The sequence below is a fragment of the Simochromis diagramma genome, unplaced genomic scaffold (genome assembly GCF_900408965.1).
Source record: "Simochromis diagramma unplaced genomic scaffold, fSimDia1.1 OVJJ01000583.1, whole genome shotgun sequence".
NCBI lineage: Eukaryota > Metazoa > Chordata > Actinopteri > Cichliformes > Cichlidae > Simochromis > Simochromis diagramma.
Window position 1 is genome coordinate 1493238 of NW_024387285.1, and position 13994 is coordinate 1507231.

General features: G+C 40.5%; 1 protein-coding gene across 3 annotated transcripts in view; it reads right to left on the minus strand.

Moving 5' to 3' along the window:
- LOC120716096 (protein unc-13 homolog B-like) overlaps window positions 1–13994 on the minus strand; it is a 158082-nt gene that overhangs the window by 123273 nt on the left and 20815 nt on the right. For all 3 annotated transcript variants that reach the window (XM_040003447.1, XM_040003445.1, XM_040003444.1), the window contains exon 4: window positions 1229–1328. In XM_040003447.1, coding sequence (XP_039859381.1) covers window positions 1229–1328 — 100 coding nt within the window. The remainder of the gene's footprint in view (window positions 1–1228; window positions 1329–13994) is intronic.

Sequence of the window (13994 nt, forward strand, 5' to 3'; positions counted from 1 at the left end):
AATCGAAGAGTACCAAGAACCAGCACTTCAGGAATCACAATAAAAAAAACGTAAAGTGGGATTTCAGCTATTTCAGCTGCAGCTGCACCCCCTCTACTGTTCACATATAGTCAGACCTGGCTGGACAACTCATTAGATTTATCACCAACTCGTCCACTTATCTGAGCTGGGCATGTCATTTCACTTTCTATCCATCCTACCTGCTCCAACCACAAATTCCCATTTAGTAGCCTGTGCCCGACTGGAGTCCCACAGGCGGCTGGTGCTCTTTCAATTTCAGCGAGCCCTATTAAAGCCAGCTAACAAGTCAGCTTGCATTGGATACCTGGCCTGCATTCATCCAAGGGCTGACACATACTCCTGAAGCTCCAATTTCTCCCTGCATTTGCTTTAATACATCCCAGGAGTTTAGTGTCGTACTGCTGCCAATAAAAGTGACAACGCTGAGCCAAAAAAGTAAACGAGGAACATGTAAACCAAAGCTAGAGTCAGAATAACGTGACTGATCCTCGGTGCAATGCGTTATAGCATAGGTCTTATAAATGAAACCAAAACTAAATATGCCTCCAATACCAGGAATCTAAAGTGTGGTTGGACGGTCCTGCCTACATTTGGTTAAAAAGTGCAAGATGAAGTTGTCTTTGAGAGATCTTTTAGATCTTTTAGACAGAAACAAAGTTCTGGGTTTGAATCTGGTGGCAATTTACAGAGACGTGCAGGAGGAAGAGACGGTCTTTACTTTAAAAGCGAAATCAGATGTAACAGACTTTTGTAGACAAATGAACAGCCAGCTTTTCACCTTTCACTTATTGACCAAATCTTTATTTTGTTCTCAAGTCTAGCAAAGCCATCTGTTCAGTGAGTTTCTGCGGGGTGGAATACATTACTTCAGCCCCACATTATTCAATTTGAATACTGCAAATCTGTACGCCAGAGCACAGCACTACACCGCGTTGCAATATTTAAACCATAAAAGAACACGTACTCTTTCAGTGGATGAAAGATGTATGAAGTTTCTACATAAAGATGTATGAACTGTCATTTTATATTTAAGCTATTGTTAAGCTTTCTACTGCTTAAAAATGCTGCAAGAAGCAGGGAAACTGAATTAAATGTAATAATTTAAATGCATTTTTTAACATTAACACATAAAAGTGATAAAACATAAAAACTATACACTGAGAAGTGAAATTTAGAGCAAAGCAGTAACAGGGTTTGAGGTACTCACAACATGAAGTCTTGTTCCCAACATGGCCGGTCCCCTCGGACTGTGATAGTTGTGCTTTTCACATTCTGCACCTTCAAAGTCACGTAGGCGTTGAATTTGTCTGCAACAGCAAATAAAATGTGAGACTTTGATTATTTAACACACAACATTTTTCATTTTATCTCAAGCCTTTTATTGAAGGGTCAACTACTTTTTGCTCTTTTCTACCATCGCGAGCTGCAGTGAACCAGCAAACAGCCTCCTTACTTCAGAGCCATATGATTAACAGGCATTATTTTTAGAGTACTGCAGTCTCATAAAGAGTTCATTAGAAAGATGAAGGTGAGATAAGAGAGGCAGAAAACAGACAGAGGTATCGGTGTATCTGGCAGACAGCAGGAAAAAAAAAAAAGAATAACCTGGATTGGAAAGAAAGACTAAAGAACACACGTCCAGTTAGATGGAGAATTCTGTGTAGAATTTACTATCACAGAAAAGGTAAAGCATTTATCTGCTATAAGATAAAGACCTACCTCATGGTATAACCTGGAGCAGCTTATGCTTGATATAACAAATCAGGTCTTTAGAAAACAACGTCACCATTTATTCCTCAGACCTCAGAGCGTAGAGGTTTTTATGATGATTCCTAGCATCTAAAATCTTTGTTGTTCCATAATGAGCATCAGCAGTAATTACAGATTTTTAGACAACTTTATGTCTTGATTTTTATTTCCTGCTGGCTGCAACAAACAATTTTATTGTTTTATAAGTCTTAATCCTAATATTTGCAACTTATCTTCATGCTTTCCTACTATTGCCTCTTCAGAAAAAAAAAGTAAAAGCCACAGAGAACATTTTGCTGTCTCTACCATTATTCAGCATTATTACTTTGCTGGTTGGTCATTGATGTTCTGGGGAGTCCTATCCATGGAGGAACCACCCTGACTGCCATTAGATATCAGGGTGAAATCCTTGAATCCACTATCAGACCCTACACGGTGCACAACAGTTCTTGGAGGATGGAAATGATACCACTGACTGGCCCACGTGCTCGCTGGCATAAACCAGTAGAACGCCCCTGGGACGTTATGTTTCAGGCCGTCTGATGGTTCCAGGTTGCACCTCAGACTATCCAGGAGCTCAGTGATTTGTATAGATCTGGAAGGAGATCCTGCAGGATACCATCCGTCATCTCATTAGGACCGTGCCCTGGGGTTGGACAAAAAGGACTAGCCTGATGCAGAATTTTGTCACAGATTTTCAGGGCGTTGTTGGATCCAGCCTTCTGTAGGTCGATAATTTTCACCTCAAGCAAACAACGCGGTTGTCTTTAATTCTGTAACAGCATACATAGCCAGCATGACCTTTTCCCATTGAGAACTGATGTATTTTCAAAATGTTCCTTTAATTTTTTTTTGTATCATTTATATTTGAAGGCAGCACTTATGTTCCGGGTGAGCCAAAAAATGGAGGGAAAGTTTCTAAATTATTCACTTTGTTTGAAAATATCGAGTTTAACTCAAACCCCGATCGTTTCTTAAACTTTACCAAGTAGTTTTGTTTCCTTAACCTAACCAAACAGCAACTGACACTTAAAGCAACGTGTGAAAAATAATCAAAACACATAAATAATGGTGTGAGTTGAACTTTGCACACATTTACATTTTTAATGGGCTTTAATTGGATACTGTATGAAAAAACAGAATAATTACTATTATTAGTATTCAGTAGTGTAGTCATTTGAGGAAATATGCAGCAAAAATGTTAAAAAACTTCTAAATCTTGAATATTTGATCAAACTGAAAAAACCAGGAGATGGTGAAGAGAAATGAACAAGTGAAAATAACTTTTAAAAACTGCGCTCTGTTGTATGATAATTGAGCAGGAGAGAAGCTGTGACAAGAAAAGGCCATTTCAGAAGGTAAACCAGACATTATATTTATTAATCAAGCAAAACGGAATTTATTTTGTTTCCTTTTATAAAACTAGTCCAAGTCATGCACTCAGATGTAACGCAAATCATATTCAGTCACATCAAAGTTACATTTGGTTATTCTAAAGTATCAATAGCATAATCAATTATGTCAGCATTTATAAAATAAATAGAACTCCTACAATCTACATTGCCATGCAAATGAACTGTGTTCTCCTTTAAAATCTATTTTCTGCTCAACAAAAGAAATTGCAATTAGAAAGGTATTTAATGAACTTACAAAACTGTAATGAAATATGGTTACTAGGGTTATTTTGCAGATTCATGGGTGCTGAGAGCTCTAAAGGCTGTAAATAGCAGTGTGATTTCCCAGCAATCAGTACTTGAGAAGGGAGATTACGCCTTACATTTTGAGCTATGTTGGTTTAATCAAATCAACCAATTTTGCCCAAGAAGTTAATTCAGTTGTCACTAAAGGCCATCCTGACTATAAGAGCGTTTAACCCACACCAAATATGTTCCTTATCGTTTTCAAATTCTTGATTTTATGGGCCTAAATGTACTTCAAAAACAAAACTTTATAGCCTTTTAATGGTTTGGAAGGCAGTGATGAATGACACAATCCTGAGAACAGAAAATAACTGCACGTGATACTCTGGTGGAAAATTTAAAAGCACTTATTTTGAATTTTGCATTTCTTAGATTATCTTCTTTGTCATTTTAACCCACTAATCTGCTCTTTTACTAAACTGAAATTATTTAATCAATTTACTGCATAAATGGTATAAATAAATACATAAAATGTGATTTGATGTTTAAACACACACACAAAACCAATGTGCGTCTGCATATTCGGCAATAACGGAGGAGGTCTGAGCATCCAGCCACCTAATCCCTGCTTGATTACCTGCCTCAAGTAGCCACTCTACACACAAGAGAATCCACTCAGTGTTATAGTGTGTGTGTGTGTGTGTGTGTGTGTGTGTGTGTGTGTGTGTGTGTGTGTGTGTGTGTGTGTGTGTGTGTCCTTGTATACTTCTGCGTTCTCCATCTTACAATTACTCTCTTTTGAAGAGCAGCATTAGTGTTTCTGGGGTGAAGATGAGGTAAGCGATGAGCTCATTAATCTGCATGAATGAATACATTACAGCCATTGCTCGGTTCCAATATCCGGGTTTCATTTGAATCTATGCCCAAGTTTGTAAAATATACCTAAATCCTAAATTCTAGATCACATCAGTCCACGCCATGCCTTGGTTATTTTTAGGGGTGTGTGTGAGTTGTCGTGGGTCGTAGTGTATTTAGAACTGGCCAGCATTTTCCCTTTAACCAACGGTTGATGCCGGTTCATTTTTTTAAAGAAAAAAAAAAAAAAAAAAACAAATAAAAAGGGAAAAACAATTTTTTTCCATAGCATACTGCAGAAGCTCAATGATATAAGTGGGGGCCTGTCCTCGTGTGAGGAGGATTTTAAACTGATATCTGTACCCAACCGGAAGCCAGTGCAGGGACTTTAACAAGGGAGTGATATGAGAGAATTTATGACTGTGGGTTAAAAGCCTTGCTGTGGCATTTTGGACCGCTTGAAGGTGATTTAAAGAAGCCTTGACAGACAGGAAAAGAGTGCATCACAATAATCGAATCGGGAGGAGATGAAGGCACAAACAAGCATCCCCAGTTCACCTTTGGAGACAATAGTCTTAAGTTTGGCAATATTTCTTAAATTAAAAAAGCAAGAACGGGTCACAGACTTGACTTGAGCATCAAAAAACAGAGATTGATCAAGAATTAACCCAAGACTCTTTACCAAGGATGAGAAAGGACCCAGATGTTGCCTGATTTGGGGCATGATACTCTCTGGAACGAGAATTAAACACCCAGTCTACTCTGCGTTCAGCTGCAGAAAACTGTTTGTCATCCAACCATTAATTTCCTTAAGACAGTCCATTGGAAGTGGATTGGAAGTTGTCCAATTCACAAGGTTTAAAGGAGATGTACTGTACTTTGGGATATCGTCTGCATACAGATGGTAGGAAATAATTTTGAAACAACTAATGAGAAGGCCTAAAGGCAGATTATACAATGAAAAATACAAGGGGCTTAAAACAGATCCTTGTGGGACACCGCATGAAATTTCAGCTCCATCTGACCGAAAGTTTCCCACTGAAACCAAAAGTGTTCAATCAGCCATAAATGAGGACAGATCCACATATCCCTACTAAAAGATTTAAGCAGTGGATTAATATCTGATAATCAATGCTATCAAAGGCTGAGCTAAGGTCCAATAGAACAAGGCCTGAGCCCCTGTCCCCGGCCTGTTCGCGGCCATCAGAAGGTCATTTGTGACTTTAAGGAGAGCTGTTTCTGTGGAGTGTAACTTTCTAAAACCCGGTGGGTCTCCAGCTTGTCTGTAGTGTTGGATCCAGGTTAGGCTTTTTCAGCAGATGTTGAATAACTCAATGTTTAAAGTACCTGCGGACAGAGCCAGATCGCAGGGAACCGTTTAACAAGGTGACCACAGTGGACCCAAAAGGTGTCAAAAACATTAAGGAAGTAGTTAAGACATCAACTGGACTCGTCGAGGGTTTCAAATGTCTGCAGGAGCCATTTCTTGTACATCGGGTCCAGTGCTACTCTCTACTGCCATGTGGAATAAAGGCTAAATAAAAAATCATTTAAAAATATGACTCACTTCATTAGCCACGTTCTGAAAATATACAACTGAAAAATATGTTAATGGAGTTTAGATCTTTACAGGTATTTGGCATTATAATAAATTATATATCCTCAGCCGGAAAAGGGTGGAGTGTCCACTCCGGGTCAGGGACGAGTGTAGACGTTTAAGTATTTCGGGGTCTTGTTCACGGCTGAGGGGAGTGGGAGATCAACAGATTTGTGCTGTGGCTGCAGTGTACTGGTCTGTCATAGGGAAAACGGAGCTGAGAGTAAACGGGAATCTACGTCCCCACCCTCACCTACGGTCACGAGCTGTGGGTAGTGACTGAAAGAATGAAATCAAACATACAAGCAGCAGAAATTAGCTTTCTCCGAAGGGTTGCTAGTCTCTCCCTTGGAGATGGGTTGAGGAGCTCAGCCTTCTGGGAGGTGCTCAGAGTAGAGCCGCTTTTTAAAATATGCTTGTCTGAAACAGGTCTCACTTGTAAATGAGACATTGGGTCTCAATGGGACTACCTGTATAAATAAAGGTTAAATAAAAATAAATAAAATTATCCTCGACATGGAAAAGGAGCCAGTTGAGTTGGTTGAGGCATCTGACAAGGATGCCTCCTGGGCGCCTCTTGGGTGAGGTGTTCCAGGCATGTCCCACTGGGAGAGGCCTGAAGAAGACCCAGGAGACGCTGGAGAGATTATGTCTCTCGACAAGCTGGAGGAGGTGGCTGGGTAGAGGGAGGTTTGGGCTTCTCTGCTTAGGCTGCTGCCCCCGCGACCCGGCCAGGATGAGTGGAAGAAAATGGATGGATAGATATATTTTTAGTTTGTGGTGCTAAATCCGAAATAGTGTACTGAACACCCAAAGATTTAAAAAAATAAATAAATAAATGTATGACTGATACAAAGCCTCAAACAAGCGCCATAAACATGGCAATATTTTAGTTAACTACCCTGATGAATAAGCCCTTTGGCTCTACCCCGTACCAGTGCAGGTCTCCATATCCGGTCACTTTAAAGATTTCTCTCTGCGTATTTTCTTAGGTTTTCCATTTCTGCCAGATTTTTAACGTATGATTTTATGCTAGAATGAACACAAATACAACACAACATATTTATCAAAGTATTCTGGGAATGGTTTTAAGATCGTTCCAGTTACTGGTGTGTCACATAATGCCATTTTCAAAAGTCACTGGCATTTCTCATTTATGCATATAGTGCCCTTTAGAGACAGTGCATTAACAGACCGGGTTATGGCATCAATGTTACGCTGCTGTCATTCCCAAACATGACTTAACCCAAACAAGTTGTTCTTAGTGCCTAGCAACTAAAAGGTACAACGTGAATAAAAACAAATGCATCATGCATAATGAAGAGTGTGGGACTTAGACGTCTGACAAAACGTTTTTTTAACCATTTACTTTTACATTTTTTGCAAAGTCATTTAAAAACATTTTGCACGAGCTAAGGAGGATGAGTTTGGAAAGAAAAATCGACTGGACTTCTTTAGGTTTATTGAACACATTTCCACTCTCATCCAAAAAGCTTCTTCTGTGGAGGAGACTTAGTGGAAGTTGTCCCTTAAGGGGGTCGTGACCCACTAATGATCATGCACCACATGGGCCAAGGTGTGCAAAAGCGTGTGGGTCATTATCGGCAGAGGTTTTGGGTGAAACCATTGTGAGGCCTTGCCCCACACTATTATGTCACCCACTGAGCTCACCTGACACAGGGTGTGAGTGGGGGCTCCAGTTGCATTGTACTGTAGGTTGCAGTTGGTGTCATGAGCCACACCCAGTGTCCAAAGACGGTCGTTCACAGTGGACATAGGTGGCCTCTTTCAAACCATGTCTTCTCTGCCCAAAATGTGAATATTGGCATCCTCGAAAGAGTGACCTTTGACCTTTAGATGTAGATGTACAGCTAAGTGTTGTCCTGTCGAGGTGGCTCTTCTATGTTGAGCTGTGCGATTATGAAATGGCTGAAAGTGATTTTTCTGTCATACTGTAGTGGAACAAAAGAGAGTTTGCTATTCATAAATCACTGTTCTTTGTGTGCACGTGCCCTAGCTTTCTCTTCACCAAGCACAGCTCTAGAGTGAAAGGGGGCAGGAGGGAAAGGGTTACATTGGGAATAATCCATCATTCCTTTAAGACAGTTGCCAGGTCTGTGATTAAGGGAACAAGGTGACTGGCAGGGCTGAAGGCAGCTACCAAGGGTAAAGGGAAAAAAATGAGGAAAACAAACAACAGCTGGATAGGCAGTGAATGAAAGAAAAGCACAACAACAAAAATAACCTAAAACACATTATAGTAAAAATGTAAAAGTGTGGCATCTATTTCCTATGACACCTCCACGGTTGTCATGCAAAATATTGGCATCATAACAAATATCTGAAAGACATTAAGCACATCTCCATAAATGGTTGCAGTGAAAAACAACAAACTAACACCTTCCTCTTGTCAGCAGCTCCTTGCTAAAGACAAATCCCAGCATGCAGCGGGACTCTCTCAGGGGGCAGCCAGCGTCATTTATAATTAAGCAGCAATGACTTATGAAAATAAATAAGTTATATTCAGTTATACATGGATGTGTAGAGCACAGCCAGGCAAGATGACATTTACTAGGCAGCCTACAGTAATGAATACTCTATTATGGGTGTCAGGGGAGGTGGCGGGGCTGGAGAAGGCTGGAGAACGTGGCAGAGTGATGGGGAGCTCAAGCAGAGAAGAGCTGTTGGTCGATGAGGACAGTTTACGGTGGTGACAAAAAAAAGAAAAAAGAATAAATTCTTCCATAACAAACACAATCAGCAGCATTTTGTTTCAGCTAATTACATTTAATATATATAATATATTTAAAATTCTTTGCTACTAATTTAAATTTAAAAAGTATTTTCTGAGACACCGGTGAAGAAAATTTTGGGGAAAGTGGATGTCACTGTTGCACTAACTGTATTAGGCTAAGCGTAACAAAACTGTGGGCTCATCTGGGATTTGGATCGGAGACCTCTCGCACTCCAAGCAAGAATCAACTTTGACCAGATCCCAACACCGCTGGCTGAAAAGCAGATCGAGCAGCCACCGTCTTATAGATCAGCGGCCCCCAAGCTCCGTGCCACGGGCCGGCACCAGTCCACGAGTCGTTTGGTACCGGGTCACGAGAATTGAGGCTCGGGTGTGAAATTTATGGCTTTCAGGAGTTTTATTGTTAACTCGGTTTCCCTGTTCTTTGTAGTTGTGTCTCTTATTTACATGTTACCATAGCAACCACAGCGCATTAAGGGTTGCTGTTATAGATGACTGTGGTTTTCTCCTGACCTCCTCTATACGTACTGACTATGCCAAAAGGTTGATTCTGTTCATCTGGACGTCGCGTTTTCAGTGGGAGAAACGCAAATTGTCACGACCTGGATGACTGGGCATGTATCAAGACATACTGACTATGATTTGAACCAAAAATGTCACATTATTCTGTCCATCAGACCTGTTGTCACTGATTTTCAGTCCAGTTCTTGTGTAGTTTAGCATACTCAGCCTTTTCTCTTTCTTTAGAATAGCTTTTTGAGACCATTTCTGATGATGCTGCAGTGAGCAGTGGATGGATCGACCAGCTGCATCTCTAAGTTCCTGTGTCAGGTCTTGGATTTTTTCTTATTTCTTTGGGCATGAATGCTTCTGCTAGGAACAAGGATTTCATCAAGTTAGGTGGTCGAGTTAGTAATGCTTGAATGACTGATAAGTCAGTGTTAACAGGCTTACAACAAAGGACAAAAAATAAAAAAACACACATACAATATTTCTCTGAAAATGGTCAGGTACAAAGACTGGACTGAAAATGAGTGAAAAAGCAGCCAATGCCCAAAGAGAAACTAGGGCGGACCTTCAGAAAGCCTGAAGAATATTGGTCAAGACCAGGAAATGACAGTGAAGTCTGAGTCGTCTCCTTGTTCTTCCTAAGCAGACTCTTTTCTGTGCATCAGCTTGTTCTGGAGTTCGTCTGCCCTCCAGTAGAAAAACTTTCCATGCCTGTTTGTTTAACCGACACTGTAGAGCCTTACTGTATTGAACCTAGATTTCTTTTTCTAATAGGGAATAATACTGTCCTCTGGGGCAGCTACGCAGTTTATGAATAAACTTAACTGGGAGGAGCTGCAATAAGTCAGACAACAGGTTCAGGCTGTGCAGAGACAGGCCTGCCTCATTACACCAGCACTATTGACTCATTAGGGTGAGGGATTCCTCTGCAGTTACAAGGCAGCAGTGGACCATCACAGCTATATAGCCACTTCTGCTAATGAGCAAGCTGTCAGATATGGAAAAGAACATGGCTTGAGACGAGTTTGTGTTTAAACAAAACTGAAAAATAGTCTCTTGTTTTGAGGGAAAATGATTTCTTTTAACAAGCAACGCCTAAATATTTTAACTGACTCAACTTCAGCTGAAACGTAAAACTAAAAACAGGTAAGATGGACAATTAACTTTTTTTTTTTAAAGATGCAGGAAACCATTTGATTTACTATTAAACTGACACAGTCGTTTTTAATGACTTGTGTTATTGCCTTTTGTTTTTCTCAGTCAGATTTTCTGCAGTCATGAGCATTACTCTTACATCCCAAACCTCTAACCCAGACAGTAAGTAGTGTCCGGCCCCTCAGGTCCCAAGCACAGGTAGTCATTTCAACTACCTGTGCTTGGGACCTCAAAATAATAAAAATCTGCTGTCATAGCAGATGTTTGAAATTCTGACATTATTTAAAAGGGAAGCATTCAATTTAATGAGCCGTGGAATGGTCCATGTGAACATCTTAAGTGGCCTCTGACTCCATAACACCATACCATAGTTTATTTATATAGCACAAAGAAAACATGGCCGAACAAAGTGCTGTACAGCAGAAATATAAAAAATACAATGAAAACATATAAAAATACAATAAGAATAATAAATACAGTAAATAAGTAACAATAAAATTATAGTGTCAGTTACCCACTGAGTCAAAGGTCAGCAAATAAAAATGACTTTTTAGTCTGGATTTAAAAACCAGCACTGATGTAGATTGTCTAATAGGCAGAGGAAGATCACTCCAAAGCCTCGGGGCCACAATAGAGAACGCTCGGTCTCCTCTAAGTTTCAAACGTGATTTAGGGACTGAGAGCAACAGCTGTTAGCGAGGGGGGACACAGGGCTTCAGCAGATCGGACAAACATACAGGTGCCAGACCATTTAAGGGTTTAAAAACCAATAAAAGGATTTTAAAATAGAGCCTAAATTCAATTGGAAGCCAGTGTAAGGAGGCCAGAACTGGAGCAATATGCTCAAATAATACTACAGTTATGCACAAGTGTTTTCATGTGTCGCAGCTGAACTGTATGTGTAGAGATAATGGTTCTTAAAGTATAGAATATAAAAAAAAGAAAAGAACTACAAATATGTTGGAGGTTTGTCAGCTGACTGCAGTGTTTGTGGTTTTTCTGGGGACAGCTCAGCTCTGTGAACTTTATTTCTTCTTTAATTTTTACTTTTTGTTTGTTTGTTTTGTTTTTTTTAACTTCCTGGTTATGTTTACAAATCAACTGCTGCTTGTGAACCTTTACAAATGGTGTTCAGCTTATGCATTTAAATTGGACTCTGAGACTGGGCTGGTATTCTTGCTCAGCGACAACCAAACAACTGACCTGCTTATGGCTCTGGATGAAAACAAAAATCACTATTAATAATATTTTAATATTTGCTCCAAAACCCAAGGCTTGCTGGGTGCTGTATAGCTGAGATTAATGTCTCCAGAGCCTAAAAACAAGATAAAAGTTACATCTTCTAAACTAATAAAGTGACACAAATCAGCTAACATCCCTCAGAGGTCATCCACCCATGAGATTTCAGGAGGGCCCTGGGACAGCAGCCAGCTCCCCGCAGGCAAACAATCTATTGCTTCTTACTATTAAGATAAAATCAGATCATGTTTTTAAAACTGGGGCATTAGAGTGGGACAAACTCATGTCGCCCGACAGAAAGCCGTCCTGCGCTTATTCTCTTTCACTGACGTGACTGGGTGTTACGGCTGGGAGGAGAAGTAGGTGTGTTATTTCAGGTCATTCCAATGAGAAAATTACGAACAGAGAGCTCCAGTACTTCCAGTGTGCATCAGACAACTTCCAAAATGAGGACTATCACAATTTGGCACAAAAAAACAAACTCGGCTGGACTGTCAATCATCATAATGTATAACAGTGAAAAACAAGAGAACAACAGACCCTGTGTAAGCAGGCCGAGATAGGAAAAAAAAGACATTTTGTGAACTAATGTGTTTACAGTGTCCTACTTCAGGTAGTTCAGAGGAACTACAGGACACCACAGGCGCCACCGACACAACCACCCATGTCCCGTTTCATGCACCCTGGATTCAAATCTCGCCCTCCTGCTCTGAGAAATTGCTCGTCAATCAGAGGCCAAAGGCAGCCAGTGACAAATCGCTCGTGTATGGAGTCTGTCTCCGTCTACTAAAGAAACTGAGAGATTTGTCTCCATCGTCTCCTTTATGCCGGGATGACACGTAGTCATTTCAGGCTAGCAGGTGGCCCTTTGTCTGTGATGATCTATTGATTTCCTTCTCCCGTCCTCCAGCTTGATTTCTCAATCTCCCACTCTTTGCTGTTGTTCTACCGTCATCATCGCCTGGAGAAAAGATGGAAGGACAAACAGCTGCAGCCAGCAAAACTGTTTAAAAAACAAAGAACAAAAATGTGCGGGAAGACGGAGTCCCACTCTTGACTGGCTGCTGAATCGTTGATGCTTCATGTGTGAAAAGGAACCGTTTGAAAAATGGTTTTTCAGCTTTGTGACACGTCTGTGTGCAGCCACAGAGAGATTCAAACAAGCGTTTTGCAACATGTTTGCAAAGGGACAAGTGCAGACTAACATCTGGTTAGCAGATCAAAATGTACCCTTTTTTTGGACTGACAAACTTTTATTTCCAAATTTTAATTCAACTTAAGTACATGACCCCGGGTGTGAGCCACCTCCTGGCCGGGGCCTTTCTGTGAGGAGTTTGCATGGGTTCTCTCCGGGTACTCTGACGTCCTCCCACAGTCCAAAGACATGCAGTTAGTGGGGATCAGTTACTGGCGAATCTGAATTGCCCATAGGCAACTGAACTCCACTGTCGCCTCACAGCAACCATCTGGGTTTAAATCCACTAGCCGGTACTCTGACTTCTTCCCTGAGTCTAAAGACTTACACGTCACATTGGCTAAATTGGCTGTAGGTGTGAATGGTTGTCCGTTTCTCTGTATTAGCTGTGTTATAGACTGGATAAACATTTAAGAAGAGACTTTCGCCTCTTTATTGTTTTTTTGGTGCCAGAAGTGACTTCATGTGGATAAAAGACTTTATATGGAGTACTATCAGCTAACACTAGTAAGCTAGGTTAGCAAACTGCATCTGAAAAAATGTGTGTCATATACATATTTGCCTAATAAAATACATTTCACTAATCAAAACCAAAATATTAACTTTATGAACAACAAGCTACAATATTAGTCAGAAATTTCCATTAAAGTTGCTCCAAATGGCACCAACAGGATAAACATATTAAAGTTCAGTGACTCCAGTTAGCAGAGATGACGCCTCCAGCCGTCTATGGCAGGACACCAACGCCCCCACGTCCCCTCCAGTGTCCAGGTCACCCCACTCAGAGGCAGTTTAAAGGTTTAAAGGGTGCAAAAATCATCAAGGCCAAACTTTCTGTTGTACTGAGCTATGAGCATGATTTCTGATGCTGTCAGACATTCAAGGTCACTGGAGGACTTTTAAACATTAGGAAACCTCTTACTGTTTTTCAAACATCTGCTCAAAATATTCAATTTTTGCTTATTAAATATCTTCAAAACTAATGAGAGCACCGCCAGCCTCAGCTGTGCATGATTAAAGTCTTAGCATGCCTACAAACTGAAGACTTCTAACACTGGTGCAAAACCTCAGGCTGTGAGAAAAAGGTCAAGGTCTTAAAAAGAGGACGCTGTCAAAACTTAAAGAAAACTGTTTATATTTATTTTTTTTTGATCGCTAAGACAAAACAAAAAGTGTGATGAGTGGATACCGTTGTTCCTGGATGATAAAGTTCTCTGTATCTTGGACACAGACACTGCAGAGTCAATATGTCTGTATCAGGTTTTGGAGATCACTGAA